Raw genomic sequence first — 15072 nt, 5'->3', positions numbered from 1 at the left:
CCCCCTGACACTAAGGTCAATTTAGCTTGGCCAATCAATCTAACCCGCACATCATTGGAGAGTGGGAGGAAACTGGAGCACCCGGAGGAAACCCACGCAGACATGGGGAGAACGTGCACACTCCACACAGGCAGTGACCTGAGGCCGGAAATGATCTCTGGTGCTGTGAAGCAGCACTGCTAACCACTGTGCCACCGTGCCGCCCTGGAAGTCCCTCCCTAACAGCAATGTGGGTGTACCTACACCTCAGGGAACTACAGTGGTTCAAGAAGGCAGCTCACCACCACCTTCTCAAGGGGCAACTAGGGATGGGCAATAAATGCTGGTCTAGCCAGCGACACCCACATCCTATAAATTAATAATAAAGAATAAATTCTGGTATCACATTTCAAGGAAAATGTAACGGGCTTAGGGATGGAAGAGAGGGGATTTCCCAGGATGTGACAGGGATGAGGGGCTTGAGTTATGAGGAGAGGTTGGAAAAGTTCAGACTGTTCCCCTTGGAACAGGGGAGGTAAACAGGAGTGAATAGAGGCTTTCAAGAAGATGAGAGGTTTTGAAAGAGTAAATAGATACAACTTAGTCCCTTGATGGATTGCGTCAGTAACTGTAAGTCCTGCTCCTTTATCGAAGTAACGCAAATAGCGAGGAAAGTAGAAAAACTTTTATTTCACCCACGGGAGTCGCCACAATCAGAAAAAGTGGCTGATTCCATAAATAATTTTACACAGGTGTTGGACAGGTACTAGCAGCGATGCAGCAAAAAGTGGGAATGTGGGACTGAGCACAACTGTTCCTTCAAGGAGCCCCAGAACCTGACTAATCCCCCTAACCAACGCATTTTGGAATACTAAGGGGCAATTTAGCATGGCTAATCCACCTAACCTACACATCTTTGGACTGTGGGAGGAAACCGGAGCGCCCGGAGGAAACCCACGCTGACAGGTGCAGAATGTGCAAACTCCACACAGTGACCCGAGGCCGGAATTGAACCCGGATCCCTGGCGCCGTGAAGCAGGTCATCCAGACTCGAAACGTTGGCTCTATTCTCTCTCCAGAAATGCCGTCAGACCTGCTGAGATTTTGCAGCATTTTCTGATTCTACATCTGATTCTTTTGAGCTAAGGTCAACTCTCACTGGAGTGCTAATGTCATTGTTAATTAACAGAGCTACCCCACCACCTTATCCCAGCTTCCTATCTTTCTGAAATGTTAACTACCCTTCAATATACCTCTTCCAAAATACATGCTCATGGGCAATGAGGGAGGGGTGAGCAATGCTGGCCTAGCCAGCTGCCCCCATGTCCTGGGAAAGGATAAAAACAATTTAAAATATTCAGTTCCCAGCCTCGGACACCCTAACTGTGTAAACACATTTCAAACAGAGTAAGCAATCTTGACGAAAAGAGAAAATGCTGGAAAATCTCAGCAGGTCTGGCAGCATCTGTAAGGAGAGAAAAGAGCTGACGTTTCGAGTCCAGATGACCCTTTGATTCTGGCTGTACAGTGTGAAGTATAAACATGATTTATAAAAACACAGGAAGTAGCAGATAATCTTTGGTTCAATAAATTCTCACAGTTGCCACCTCACAGTTTCTATCAGACATTCACATACTCTGGAGGAGTAAGGTTTTAAAGTTTAAAGTTTATTTATTATTGTCACAAGTAGGTTTACATTAACACTGCAATGAAGTTACTGTGAAAATCCCCTAGTCGCCACACTCCAGCACCTGTTCGGTTACACTGAGGGAGAATTTAGCACGGCCAATGCTCCTAACCAGCACGTCTTTCAGACTGTGGGAGGAAACAGGAGCACCCGGAGGAAACCCACGCAGACACGGGAAGAACATGCAGACGCCGCATAGACAGTGACCCAAGCTGGGAATCGAACTCGGGTCCCTGGTGCTGTGAGGCAGCAGTGCTAACCACTGTGCCACCGTGTTGGTGGGGAATGGGAGGGGTGGAGGTGGTCACTTGATAGGGTTGACCCTCCCAAATCCAGGGGCCCTCCCCAAGGTTGGGTCACTTGAATGGAGTGGGAGTGAATACATCAGGGGTCCGATAGCTGGAGCACCAAAGGCCACACTCACCCTCCTCCTGGAAGACTCCATCCTTCACCAGTTTGAATGAAATGAAGACGGCTCCTTCCTCCTGCAAGGATTTGGAGTGGGGTGGCATGGACCCCGGGGTGATGCCTCCGATGTCCGCGTGATGCCCTCGGCTTGCAACAAAAAACACGGCGCGAGGAACACCCTTCCGAAAAACCTGCGGGAGATAATAATCAAGAGGAGTGTCCAAATAAATGAAGAAAGAAAGGGCTTGCATTTATATAGCGCCTTGTACTACCTCAGGATGTCCTAGGCCACTTTACAGTCATGATGTGGAGATGCCAGTGTTGGACTGGGGTGGCCACAGTAAGAAGTCTCACAACACCAGGTTAAAGTCCAACAGGTTTATTTGGAATCACAAGCTTTCGGAGCGCTGCTCCTTCATCAGGTGAGTGGGGAGTTGGATTCACAAACACGGCACATATAGACAAAGGTACAACTGTAAGATAATAGTTGGAATGTGAGTCTTTGCGGGTAATCACGTCTTTACAGTTACAGGCAGTGCGGGTGGAGAGAGGGATAATCACCGGTTAAAGAGGTGTGAATTCACCTCTTTTGTCCATGTTTGAACCAAGGCTGTTTTGAGGTCAGGAGCTGGGCGACCCCGGCAGAACCCAAACTGAATATCAGTGAGCAGGTTACTGCCTAGCACTTTACTGGTGATTGCGACCAGACTGAAAGATGTAGGGGGCGATTCTCCCAGTCCGCCGCGTGTGCGGGAAATCCATTTTCCAAATCCCCGCTGAAAAATAAAGTGGGGCTTTCTCCAGTTTTTATGCAAGTTCGACATTTACCGAGCTTTTTTGGGGAGAATCCCACTGATAATAAAGGGTACAAGCTAGGAACTGTCCCCATGTTTAGGTCTGCACGTGGCTTTATTGAACAGCACAATGACCCTGGCTGTGGGTCATGTGTTTTCTTATATCACTATGGAGGTGGGTTTTTTATTCATTTGTGGGACATGGGCGTCGCCGACTAGACCGGCATTTTATTGCCCATCCCTCGTTGCCCTTGAGAAGGTGGTGGTGAGCTGCCTTCTTGAATCGCTGCAGTCCATGTTCTGTGGGTCGACCCACAATGTTATCAGGGAAGGAATTCCAGGATTTTGACCCAGCGACTGTGAAGGAACGGCGATATATTTCCAAGAGAGGTACTATATTCAGTCCTGTATTCAGCCTATGTGTGCTAGACCCTTATATTAGACTATTAATCTCAGCCTTAAATTTAACAGTTGATCTACCATCCATTGCCTTTTGCAGAAAAAAGTTGGAACTTCATCCATAAATATTCCATCTAATTTCTCAGTTTGCCGAGTGCAGCCCAGCTTGTTCCACTGTGGAGTCTCTTTCAGACTGACGCTGGGCTGTGCAGGAGCATGTCTCTGAATTTGCCACGTGTGTCAAGCCTGTTGGTTCCCTGCATTCCCGACTGATGCACAGTCATGAACCTGCGCGGCTTAGCGAGAGCCCCTGTGGGTCAAAGTGTCTCCTAATTTCACCCCTGCACGAGCTGCCTGTTATTGTTCGACCATTTCCCCGAGCACGGGATGCCTCAGTCCTCAAAAACAGTCCTAACCACCCAGGCCTGTTTGCTGGGAATGAAGTTGTCTCTTTCCCCGGCACTAACATCTGCCCCCTCCACCAACAATAAATTCACCGAAAGTGGGTTCGACAGACCTACTTGTTTCATGGGATGTGCCAGGCCAGCACCTATTGCCCACCCCTAATTGCCCCTTCAGAAGGTGCTGGTGAGCCGGCTTCTTGAGCCGCTACAGTCCATGTGGTGTAGGTACACCCACAGTGCTGTTAGGGAGGGAGTTCCAGGATTTTGACCCAGCGACAGTGAAGGAACGGCCGATATATTTCCAAGTCAGGATGGGGAGTGGCTCGGAGGGGAATCTCCAGGTGGGGGTGTTCCCAGGTATCTGCTGCCCTCGTCCTTCTGGATGGTTGGTACAGTACTGGGCAGTATTGTGGGTCTTACCGGTGTGATGACAGTCAGGTCAGGAAGATGGCTGCCTCCTGCACTGGGATGGTTGCTGAGGATGACATCACCTTCTTTGAGATCATCACCTAAATGATTAATCTGGGGGAGAAAAATCCACACAGAAATCAAACGGAATCCTGATACTTTCCGCCTTCAGAAACCTCTCCAATCTCCTTCGTTGCTGCCCCGTCACCCGGCTTGGACACAGTTCACCACCGTGTGAGCCTGCTCTTGGGGAACACAGGTGGGCTGCTCAACCACAGAGGGCTCCACCGCTGACCCTAGTCCTTTGCTCACCCTGACAGGGCAGGAGGTGGGGATGGGGCTTTCTGGAAAGTACGGTGATGCGGTTGAGAAAATGCCGTGAGAAAAGGCATCTGCAATCCTTGGTTTTACAAAGAGAGTCACAGAGTACAGGAGCAAGGAAGTTATGTGAAACCATTTTAAAATACCGATTAGGCTGCAATATCGGCCAGAACTCTACCACCTTGCCCCCCCCCCCCCCCCCACAGAATCGGAGTGGGCGAGGGTCCGACAACGGAAATCTCCATTGACCTCGGGTGGGAATTTCAGGTCTCGCCCGAGCGAGGCTATACAAGCTCGCCCAGTGTGTCTGACCCTGCCCGTAAGGGAGGATGTCAAGGTCTTGGAGAGGGTGCAGAGGAGATTTAACAGTGTGGTTCCAGGGATGAGAACATTTGTGAAAGGACAGGATATCCCCAGTCTCACTGTTCCTACTGATCACCGTAACACCCCTCACTCCCCCCAACTCTCGCCGCTTGATCATCAGCCTCTGCTTTCTCCTGTAGAAGGTGACTGATGCCCCTCCCCATCCCGCGATGGAGGAGGCGGGAGTACGGTGCAGCTACTGCCCCTCATTCAGGAAGCTGATTGGCTGCCTGGTGCCCCTTGTTGAACTCTGACCTTACCTGGAACTGCACGGTCTCCTGCATGGCTCCCAGGTGCACGGGGATGTGGGGGGCATTGGACACCAGACCACCCGTGGGACCAAACAAGGCGCAGGAGAAGTCCAGCCGCTCCTTGATGTTGGTGGAGATGGCGGTTCGCTGGAGTATACGGCCCATCTGCTCTGTAGGGAGAGAGGGAACATGGTGAGCGGGGCAGGGGAATTAACCACGTTACACCCTGAGAGTGAACCACCATATCAGTGGCATAGGTTGTAATGGGAATCGGATTCCATACGGGAAAGGAAGCATTGGTATTTCCACAGTGCCCAGATCATCACAAAGTGCTTCTCAGCCAATGGAGTACTCAGTGTTTACTGGAAAGGCAAGACCACAATCAAAGATTAAGGGGGATTGGTCATGATAAACTGCCCCTTTGTGTCCAACTGTGTGTAAATTAGGGGGATTAATGGGGTAAATATGTGGGGTTATGGGGATACAGCCTTGGTAAAATGCTCTGTCGGACAGACCTGATGAGCCAAATGGTTTCCTTAATTCCTAATATTTGCATAGATAAAGCTAAAAATGACTTGTTTACCGTAGATTTCTGTATTCATGCTTATTATGTGGCAAGTAAAAGGGGTGTCAACATTGAGAGAAAGCTTGGGGTTCCCCGATGCACTTGGGAGGTCACTGGGGGAGTCCATGGCTCGAAAAGTTTGGGAAATCCTGTTTCACAAGTTTATTCTCATTGACCTGAATGAAGAAAGGGCAGTAACCAGATATTTCAACGTGTCTCACTCCTAGACGTACAACAATGTCCTGATACCTCACGGAGGGACAATGGACACAATGCTGCAATGCTATTGTCTACTCCCTCCCTGCCCCTGTTATTCGTACCTGCGATGCTCATGAAGCGGTGGGAGAAGATAGAGAGCTGGACTGTGTCCAGTTTGGGCCCAATAGTTTGTGTCTTCCCCCTGCCAATGGTTATTTTGATGTCCCCGAGCTGGGTGATGCCAGCGGCACAGTCCGGTTCAATCAGGATGGTGCTGGAGGGCAAAATGGAGAAGAACTGATATCAACAACCTGCATTGATATAGCGCCTTTCACAGAGGCACTTCTTCCGAGGCACTTCACAGGAGCGTTACCACATAAACACTGACAGCTATTCGGGTTAGGGGTGGAAGATTAGCTACATGGAGAGATTGGATAGGTTGGGGCTATTTTCCTTGAAACAAAGAAGGCTGAGGGGTGACTTGATAGAGGTGGATAAAATTATCAGGGGAAGAGATAGAGTGGACAGGATAACATTGTTTTCCTTAGTGGAGAATTTTGTTACGCACACACTTGTGTGTGCACACACACTCACGGGCACACACACACTCATGCGCACACACTCGTGCGTGTGCACACACTCACACACACACCTTCCTACCTGTTGTTATCAATGATGATTGCGGGTCCAGGGATGGTGTTATCACATGACAGCTCCTCCAGCAGGTATACAGGGGTGTCTAGATAACCATCACCAAAGTAACACTTCACCACCTGCCAACCAATAGAGAAGGAGAAGGTTTTAACTTAGAAGAGAGGTCACTGTATTTGTAATTTCAAATTCTAGGGTGGTACGCTGGCACAGTGGTTAGCACTACTGCCTCACAGTGTCATGGTTTTAATTCCCGCTTGGACCCTGTGTGGAGTCTGCACGTTCTCCCCGTGTCTGCGTGGGTTTCCCCCGGGTGCTCCGGTTTCCTCCCACAGTCTGAAAGATGTGCTGGTTGGGAGCATTGGCCATGCTAAATTCTCCCTCAGTGTACCCGAACAGATGTCGGAGTGTGGCAACTAGGGGATTTTCACAGTAACTTCATTACAGTGTTAATGTAAGCCTTACTTGTGACACTAATAAATAAACTTTTACTCTCGGTGTAGCGTGAATATCGGAACATACTCAGGACTGACACACCGCCGATATGGAGTGTTGTGAGGGACAACTTTGCACACAAGGCTGTAGCAGTCTTGTAACACACTCTCTGACCAAGGTTTCACCAGAAGTAGATAAAGTCTCCTCAATCTCCTCTGCTGATGCTGTTGAGGCTGGCAGTAACTGCTGGTTGACCTCTGGGGTCTGTCCATGATATGTAGGCCGAGATACAATTGCTGTGAGTGTCAGCGTAACGAGGCTGTGTGCCGAATCTAGATTCCATTCTACTGCTCATCACTAACTGCTCCAGGTTCTCAGGAGAGGGACACTGGGGCGGAGGCATTTTCACTGTCGAACTGACTCCCCGTCTTGGCAGAACATCCTACACACGATTCAGCAATGTTGGGTACATCAGTGCCACCACAATGGGCAGGCATTTCGTCCATGTGATTGGTTGATTGAAGAAAACAGCATGTTCCTCTGGCTCTTTGTATTGGGCGGAGGGAGTACAGACTGTACCCAACCAGAGCACACTCACAAAACCCAAACTAAAACGCCTACTGTTAGGGGTAATTCTCCAATTGGGCAGCACTTACTGAGTAATCCCGAGTACGCTAATAAATTTAGTAACAATCAATTTAAGATAGTCAGTCAAACTCTTACAATGGCTCATTTCACTCACCAGAAGTAACATTTACACACAGGGGGAACACTGTAAACAAAAGGAACACGCTCAAGTCTCGTGTCTTTCATCGAATCACCCATAGGTCGCTTTCAGTCCATTCAGACCTTGACTGATTATCTTAACTTGGTTGTTAGTTTTTCTGCCTCCACTACTCTTTCAGGCAGTGAGTTCCCCAAACTCCATCGGATTAAGTTGATCTTTCTCTACGGTGCCCGAAGATTGGAGAGTGGTAAATGTTGTGCCTTTGTTTAAAAAGGGCTGCAGGGAAAAGCCTGGGAACTACATGGAGGAAAATGTGGATAGTCTGATTAATACATTTGTGGATGACACGAAGATTGGTGGAGTTGCTGATAGTGCCGGGGATTGTCAGAGGATACCACAGGATATCGATAGATTGGAGATTTGGGCACAGAAATGGCAGATGGGGTTTAATCTGGACAAATGCGAGGTGATGCATATTGGAGGAACAAATTTAGATGTGAATTATACTGTAAATGGCAGAACTCTTAGGAACATTAACATACAGAGGGATCTGGGCGTGCAGGGCCACAGTTCCCTAAAAATGGCAACACAGGTGGCCAAGGTAATTAAGAAGGTATATGGCATGCTTGCCTTTATCAGTCGGGGCACTGAGTACAGGAGTTGGGAAATCATGTTGCAGCTATATAAAACCTTGGTTAGGCTGCATTTGGAGTATTGCGTGTAGTTCTGGTCACCACACTACCAGAAGGACAGGGGAGCTTTGGAGAGAGTGAAAAGAAGGTTCACCAGGATGTTGCCTGGTCTCGAGGGTGTTGACTATGAGGAGAGGCTGAATAAACTAGGACTGTTTTCACTGTAAAGATAGAGGCTGAGGGGAGACCTGATAGAGGTCTACAAAATTATTGGAGGCATTTAAAAAATATTCATTCATGGGATATGGGCATCGCAGGCTGGCCAGCATTTATTAAATAGGGGTCAGGGTTAGTCAGTGACAGGGTTAATAAATGTGGATCAACGTTAGTCAGTGACAGGGTTAATGGGTTAACACTGGTGCCAATCACGTACAGTTTCCACACGTGCTGCTCTCCCACACGGCTTCATTCTCCGTTCCGATTGGATGCCTGACTTGGCACAACCACGCACACGAATGTCATCCACAATGATTGGTCGTTCCGGTATTATGAATCCAAACTCCTTCATGTACCTGGCAATGTAGTGTGGTGTCAAGAGCAGAGCATCACATTAGCACAAATCCCCTTAGTCTCAACCAACAAAACACACACAGACACACACACCACACCCCCCACACAATCTACCAATACCTCTGCCACTCCCCCCACACACGCAATCTACCAACACTGAATCCCCCCCCCACACAACCTACCAACACCAACCCCCCACTCAATCTGCCAACACTAACCCCCACTGCCCCCCCCCGCAACACATACAATCTGCCAACACTGCCACCGCCCACACACACAGGCACACAATCTTTTTTTAAAAACTTTTATTTTTTATTAGTCACAAGCAGGCTTACATTAACACTGCAATGAAGTTACTGTGAAAATCCCCTAGTCGCTACAGTCCAGTGCCTGTTCGGGTCAATGCACCTAACCAGCACGTCTTTCAGACTGTGGGAGGAAATCGGAGCACCCGGAGGAAACCCACGCAGACACGGGGAGAATGTGCAAACTCCACACAGACAGTGACCCAAGCCGGGAATCGAACCCGGGTCCCTACCGCTGTGAGGCAGCAGTGCTAACAACCGTGCCACCGTGCCGCCCAATCTACCAAGGAAATCAGCATTAGTAGAGAAATGGTTTTGGGGAAATTGATGGGATTGAAGGTGGATAAATCTCCAGGTCCTGATAACCTTCATCCCAGAGTACATAAGGAAGTGGCCCTGGAAATAGTAGATCCATTGGTGGTTATTTTCCAAAATTCTTTGGACTCTGGAATGGTTCCTACAGATTGGAGGGTAGCTAATGTAAGCGCAGTATTCAAAAAGGGAGGTAGAGGGAAAGCAGGGAACTATAGACCAGTGAGCCTAACATCAGTACTGGGGAAGTTGCTAGAGTCCATTATCAAGGATTTCATAACTCAGCATTTGGAAGGCAGTGGTATAGTCAGACAAAGTCAGCATGGATTTACAAAAGGGAAATCATGCTTGATGTATCTATTGGAATTTTTTGAGGATGTAACTAGTCGAGTTGACCGAGGAGAATCAGTGGATGTGGTTTATTTAGACTTTCTGAAGGCTTTCAACAGGGTCTCCCATGACAGATTACCATGTAAAGTTAAAGCACATGGGATTGTGGGTAATGTCTTGAGATGGATAGAAAGCTGGTTAGCAGATAGGAAGCAAAGAGTTGGCAGAAATTGGTCTTTTTCTGCCAGTCAGTGACTAGTGGGGTTCAGCAGGGATCTGTGCTCGGACCCCAACTGTTCACATTATATATTAATGATTTGGAAGAGGGAACTGAATGTATTATCTCCAAATTTGCAGATGATACAAAGTTGGATGGGTGGGTGAGCTGTGAGGAGGATGCAGAGATGCTTCAGCGTGATTTGGACAGGCTGAGTGTGTGGGTATCTGCACGGCAGATGCAGTATAATGTGGATAAATGTGAGATTATCCACTTTGGAAGCAATAATAGGCAGACAGATTATTACTTGAATGGGTGTAAATTGAAAGAGGTGGGGACTTAACAAGACCATGGAGCCCTCGTGCATCAGTCGCTGAAAGTAAGCGCGCAGGTACAGCAGGCAGTAAAGAAGGCAAATGGAATGTTGGCCTTTATAGCGAGAGGATTTGAGTATAGAGATAGGGCTCTTTTGCTGCAATTGTACAGGGCGTTGGTGAGGCCACACCTGGAGTATTGTGTACAGTTTTGGTGTCCTTATCTGAGGAAGGATATCCTTGCTATAGAGGGAGCACAGCGAAGGTTTACCAGGCTGATTCCTGAGATGGCAGGTCTGTAATATGAGGAGAGACTAAGTCGGTTAGGATTATATTCACTGGAGTTTAGAAGAGTGAGAGGGGATCTCATAGAAACATATAAAATTCTAACAGGGTTAGACAGGGTAGATTCAGAAAAAATGTTCCCAATGGTGGGGGAGCCCAGAACTAGGAGTCATAGTTTGAGGATAAGGGGTAAACCTTTTAGAACTGAGGGGAGGAGAAATTTCTTCACCCAGAGGGTGATGAATGTGTGGAATTCACTCCCACAGAATGTAGTTGCGGCCAAAACATTGTCTGATTTCAAGAAGAAATTAGTTATAGCTCTTGGTGCCAAAGGGATATGTGGGGTAGGGGGGGATCAGGATATTGAACTTGATGATCAGCCATGATCAAGATGAATGGCGGAGCAGGCTGGAAGGGCCGAATGGCCTCCTCCTGCTTCTAGTTTCTATGTACCAACACTGATCTTTCCACACACAATCAACCAACACTGATCTTTCCACACACACAATCTACCAATACTGCCTGCCATCCCAACACTCTCTGCTCTTCAATATGATCATTGATGGCTGATCTACTTGTGGCCGTAAGTCCAATTTGCTGTACGCCCCCTATCACCACAGCTCCAGATCAAAATACATCACAAGGATTGCAGTCTTGGGACCTGCTTTGTGTACCAGAGTTCAAAATTCCAACTGATCCGGAATGTTCTAACCTGCTGGTGAAGGCAGCTCGAAAGTCTCCGTGGCGACAGGAGTCAGCAGCATCCTGGTGGGCGGGGTACCCACTGGCAGAGCACATGAGGGCACAGTCGGTCCGGTCGTATCGCAGGTGGAGGAATGCCTCGGTGCTAATCTGACACCTGAAAACCACAGCACAGACGAATCAAACAATAATATCCCCAAACATCCCTGCAGTGTGGCAGTCCCTGGCAAGATTGGCATTCGTTGACCATTTCCAGCTGCCTCCAGAAGGGGCTGCTGGGGGTTCTGTTTAAGCCATTACTTTTGATACAACTGAATGGCCATGTCAGAGAGCTGGGCGGCACGGTGGCACAGTGGGTGGCTCTGCTGCCTCACAGCGCCAGGGACCCAGGTTCAATTCTGGCCTTGAACATGCAAACTGTGTGAAGTTTGCACGTTCTTCCCGTGTCTGTGTGGGTTTCCTCCAGGTCCCACACTGTCAGAGGGTCAGTACTGAGGGAGTGAGGCATTGTCAGAGAGTCAGTACTGAGGGAGTGCCGCACTGTCAGAGGGTCAGTACTGAGGGAGTGAGGCATTGTCAGAGAGTCAGTACTGAGGGAGTGCCGCACTGTCAGAGGGTCAGTACTGAGGGAGTGAGGCATTGTCAGAGAGTCAGTACTGAGGGAGTGCCGCACTGTCAGAGGGTCAGTACTGAGGGAGTGCCACACTGTCAGAGGGTCAGTACTGAGGGAGTGCTGCACTATCTGAGGGTCAGTGCCGAGGGAGTGCTGCACTGTCAGAGGATCAGCACTGAGGGGGTGCCGCACTGTCAGGGGTCAGTACCGAGGGAGTGCTGCACTGTCAGAGGGTCAGTACCGAGGGAGTGCTGCACTGTCAGAGGGTTAGTACTGAGGGAGTGCCGCACTGTCAGAGGGTCAGTACTGAGGGAGTGCCGCACTGTCAGAGGGTCAGTACTGAGGGAGTGCCGCACTGCCAGAGGGTCAGTACTGAGGGAGTGCTGCACTGTCAGAGGGTCAGTACTGAGGGAGTGCCGTGCTATCAGGGGGTCAGTACTGAGGGAGTGCCGCACTGTCAGAGGGTCAGTACTGAGGGAGTGCCGCACTGTCAGAGGGTCAGTACCGAGGGAGTGCCGCACTGCCAGAGGGTCAGTACTGAGGGAGTGCCGCACTGTCAGAGGGTCAGTACTGAGGGAGTGCCGTGCTATCAGGGGGTCAGTACTGAGGGAGTGCTGCACTGTCAGAGGGTCAGTACCGAGGGAGTGCCACACTGTCAGAGGGTCAGTACCGAGGGAGTGCTGCACTGTGTAGGTTAGGTGGATTGGCCATGCTAAATTGCCTCTGAGTGTCTCAAAATGTGTATGTTAGATGGGTTAGGCATGGTAAAGGTGTGGGGTTATGGGGATAGGGCGGGGAGTGGGCCTAGGTAAGGTACTCTATCAGTATATCAGTCAGACTTGGCGCAGACCCGATGGGCCAAATGGCCTCGTTCTACACATTAGGGATTCTATGAGGATTAAGTGGGAGTTTTGGGAGTGAGGGGACCAGCCACACTCACAATAAACACTCTGTGTGTAGTAATGCTTGTATTTTTTCTCTGTTCACCTTCTCCACGCTGTTATATTTCTGAACCTTTACCAAGGTCCTTGGAAAGATCCTTGTGATAGTGGAATCTTTATCTTGCGTTAAAGTTTAGTGAATTAGCTCAATGATTGATTGCAAAAACCACCTTGTCCACTAACTCCTTGGGGCTGTTTCTGACTGTTAACTCCTCAAATAGCAAAAGGAAGAAATAAGGATTTACATTTCTATAGCCTATATATTTTAGCACAATAAAGCATTATCAAACTATTGTGACAACAAGCTGAGTGAGGAGTTACTTTAATCCACGTTTTGACTGGGATGGTTACACTTTATCGTCCGGTTAGACTGAGGTGAGCTCACATAATCAGCAGCTACCTGGGAAATCCCTGAGCGCAGAGTGCAGCCACACACTGCTCCTCCAGCACTGCTATCCGATCATCCAGCAAGGAGTACGAGACTGCTTCGTAAACTGCACTGCATGGTTCCTGAGCCTCGTGCACTACGTCTGCCAAGGCCATCCCATAGGCCGAGAGGATACTGCCAAACCTGAGAGAGAAAGAGAGAAACAGTGAGTGAGGGAGAGAGGGAGAGAGAGAGAGGAGAGGGGGAGAGAGAGACAGTGAGTGAGGGAGAGAGGGAGGGAGAGAGAGGAGAGGGAAAGAGAGAGACAGTGAGTGAGGGAGAGAGGGAGGGAGAGAGGAGAGGGGAAGAGAGAGACAGTGAGTGAGGGAGAGAGGAAGGGAGAGAGAGGAGAGGAGGAGAGAGAGACAGTGAGTGAGGGAGAGAGAGGAGAGGGAAAGAGAGAAACAGTGAGTGAGGGAGAGAGAGGAGAGGGGAAGAGAGAGACAGTGAGTGAGGGAGAGAGAGGAGAGGGAAAGAGAGAGAAAGGCAGAGACAGAGAGAAGCAGTGAGACAGAGTCAGTGAGACAGAAGCAGAGAGAGATAAAGAGAAAGAAATAGATAAACAGGGTGAGACAAACAAGTTATGATAGCGTTATTAAGAGAGATTGATGGAGAATATAACAAAGAGCAGAGAGAGATATGGAGAATGTGAAATAGAAACAACAACAAGATATAAATGGAGTAATCAACAGAGAGTGAGTGACAGAGAGAGAGAGACAGAGACAGTGAGTGACACCAAGAGTGACAGAGAGAGTGAGTTGTTAAAAATGTATTAATGGGATGTGGGTGTCGCTGGCTAGACCAGCGTTTATTGCCCATTTTTAGTTGCCCTTGAGAAGGTGATGGTGAGGTGCCTTCTTGAACTGCTACAGTCCATGAGGTGTAGGTACACCCACCGTGCTGTTAGGGAGGGAGCTCCAGGATGCATGTTCTCCCCATGTCTGCATGGGTTTCCTCCGGGTGTTCCGGTTTCCTCACACAGTCTGAAAGACGTGCTGGTTCGGTGCATTGGCCATGCTAAATTCTCCCTCAGTGTACCCAAACAGGCGCCGGAGTGTGGCAACTGGGGGATTTTCACAGTAACTTCATTGCAATGTTAATGTAAGCCTACTTGTGACATTAATAAATAAACTTTAAACTTATTTTGACCCAGTGATAGTGAAGGAACAGTGATATATTTGCAAGTCAGGATAGTGAGTGACTCGGAGGGGAATCTCCAGATGGGGGTGCTCCCAGGTATCTGCTGCTCTTGTCCTTCTCGGTGGATGTGGTCCTGGGTTTGGAAGGTGCTGCCTAAGGAGCCTTGGTGAGTTGCTGCAGTGCATCTTGTAGATAGTACACACGGCTGTCACTGTGCGTCGGTGGTGGAGGGAGTGGATGTTTGTGACAGAGAAAGTGACAGAGAGAGTGAGTGACAGAGAGAATGACAGAGAGAGTGAGGGTGAGTGACAGAGAGAGTGAGGGTGAGTGACAGAGAGAGTGAGTGACAGAGAGAGTGAGTGAGTGACAGAGAGAGTGAGAGACAGAGAGAATGACAGAGAGAGTGAGTGACAGAGAGAGTGAGTGAGTGAGAGACAGAATGACAGAGAGAGTGAGTGACAGAGTGAGGGTGAGTGACAGTGAGAGTGACACTGAGTGGAGTGAGTGACACTGAGAGAGACAGAAAGGGAGTGACACAGAGGGAGTGACACAGAGGGAGTGACACAGAGGGAGTGACACAGAGGGAGTGACACAGAGGGAGTGACACAGAGGGAGTGACACAGAGGGAGTGACACAGAGGGAGTGACACAGAGGGAGTGACACAGAGGGAGTGACACAGAGGGAGTGACACAGA

General features: G+C 49.0%; 1 protein-coding gene across 2 annotated transcripts in view; it reads right to left on the bottom strand.

Annotated features, from left to right (window-relative positions):
- Nucleotides 1-15072, bottom strand: part of oplah (5-oxoprolinase, ATP-hydrolysing) — a 92986-nt gene that overhangs the window by 43179 nt on the left and 34735 nt on the right. For both annotated transcript variants that reach the window (XM_078230198.1, XM_078230206.1), the window contains 8 exons: nucleotides 13212-13382; nucleotides 11268-11414; nucleotides 8656-8794; nucleotides 6438-6550; nucleotides 5900-6051; nucleotides 5024-5184; nucleotides 4092-4193; nucleotides 2091-2265 (listed from right to left, as the gene is read on the bottom strand). In XM_078230198.1, the coding sequence (XP_078086324.1) occupies nucleotides 2091-2265; nucleotides 4092-4193; nucleotides 5024-5184; nucleotides 5900-6051; nucleotides 6438-6550; nucleotides 8656-8794; nucleotides 11268-11414; nucleotides 13212-13382 (1160 nt within the window). The remainder of the gene's footprint in view (nucleotides 1-2090; nucleotides 2266-4091; nucleotides 4194-5023; nucleotides 5185-5899; nucleotides 6052-6437; nucleotides 6551-8655; nucleotides 8795-11267; nucleotides 11415-13211; nucleotides 13383-15072) is intronic.

The sequence above is a fragment of the Mustelus asterias genome, chromosome 2 (genome assembly GCF_964213995.1).
Source record: "Mustelus asterias chromosome 2, sMusAst1.hap1.1, whole genome shotgun sequence".
In the NCBI taxonomy this organism is placed as follows: domain Eukaryota; kingdom Metazoa; phylum Chordata; class Chondrichthyes; order Carcharhiniformes; family Triakidae; genus Mustelus; species Mustelus asterias.
This window is presented reverse-complemented; position numbering and strand designations above follow the sequence as displayed.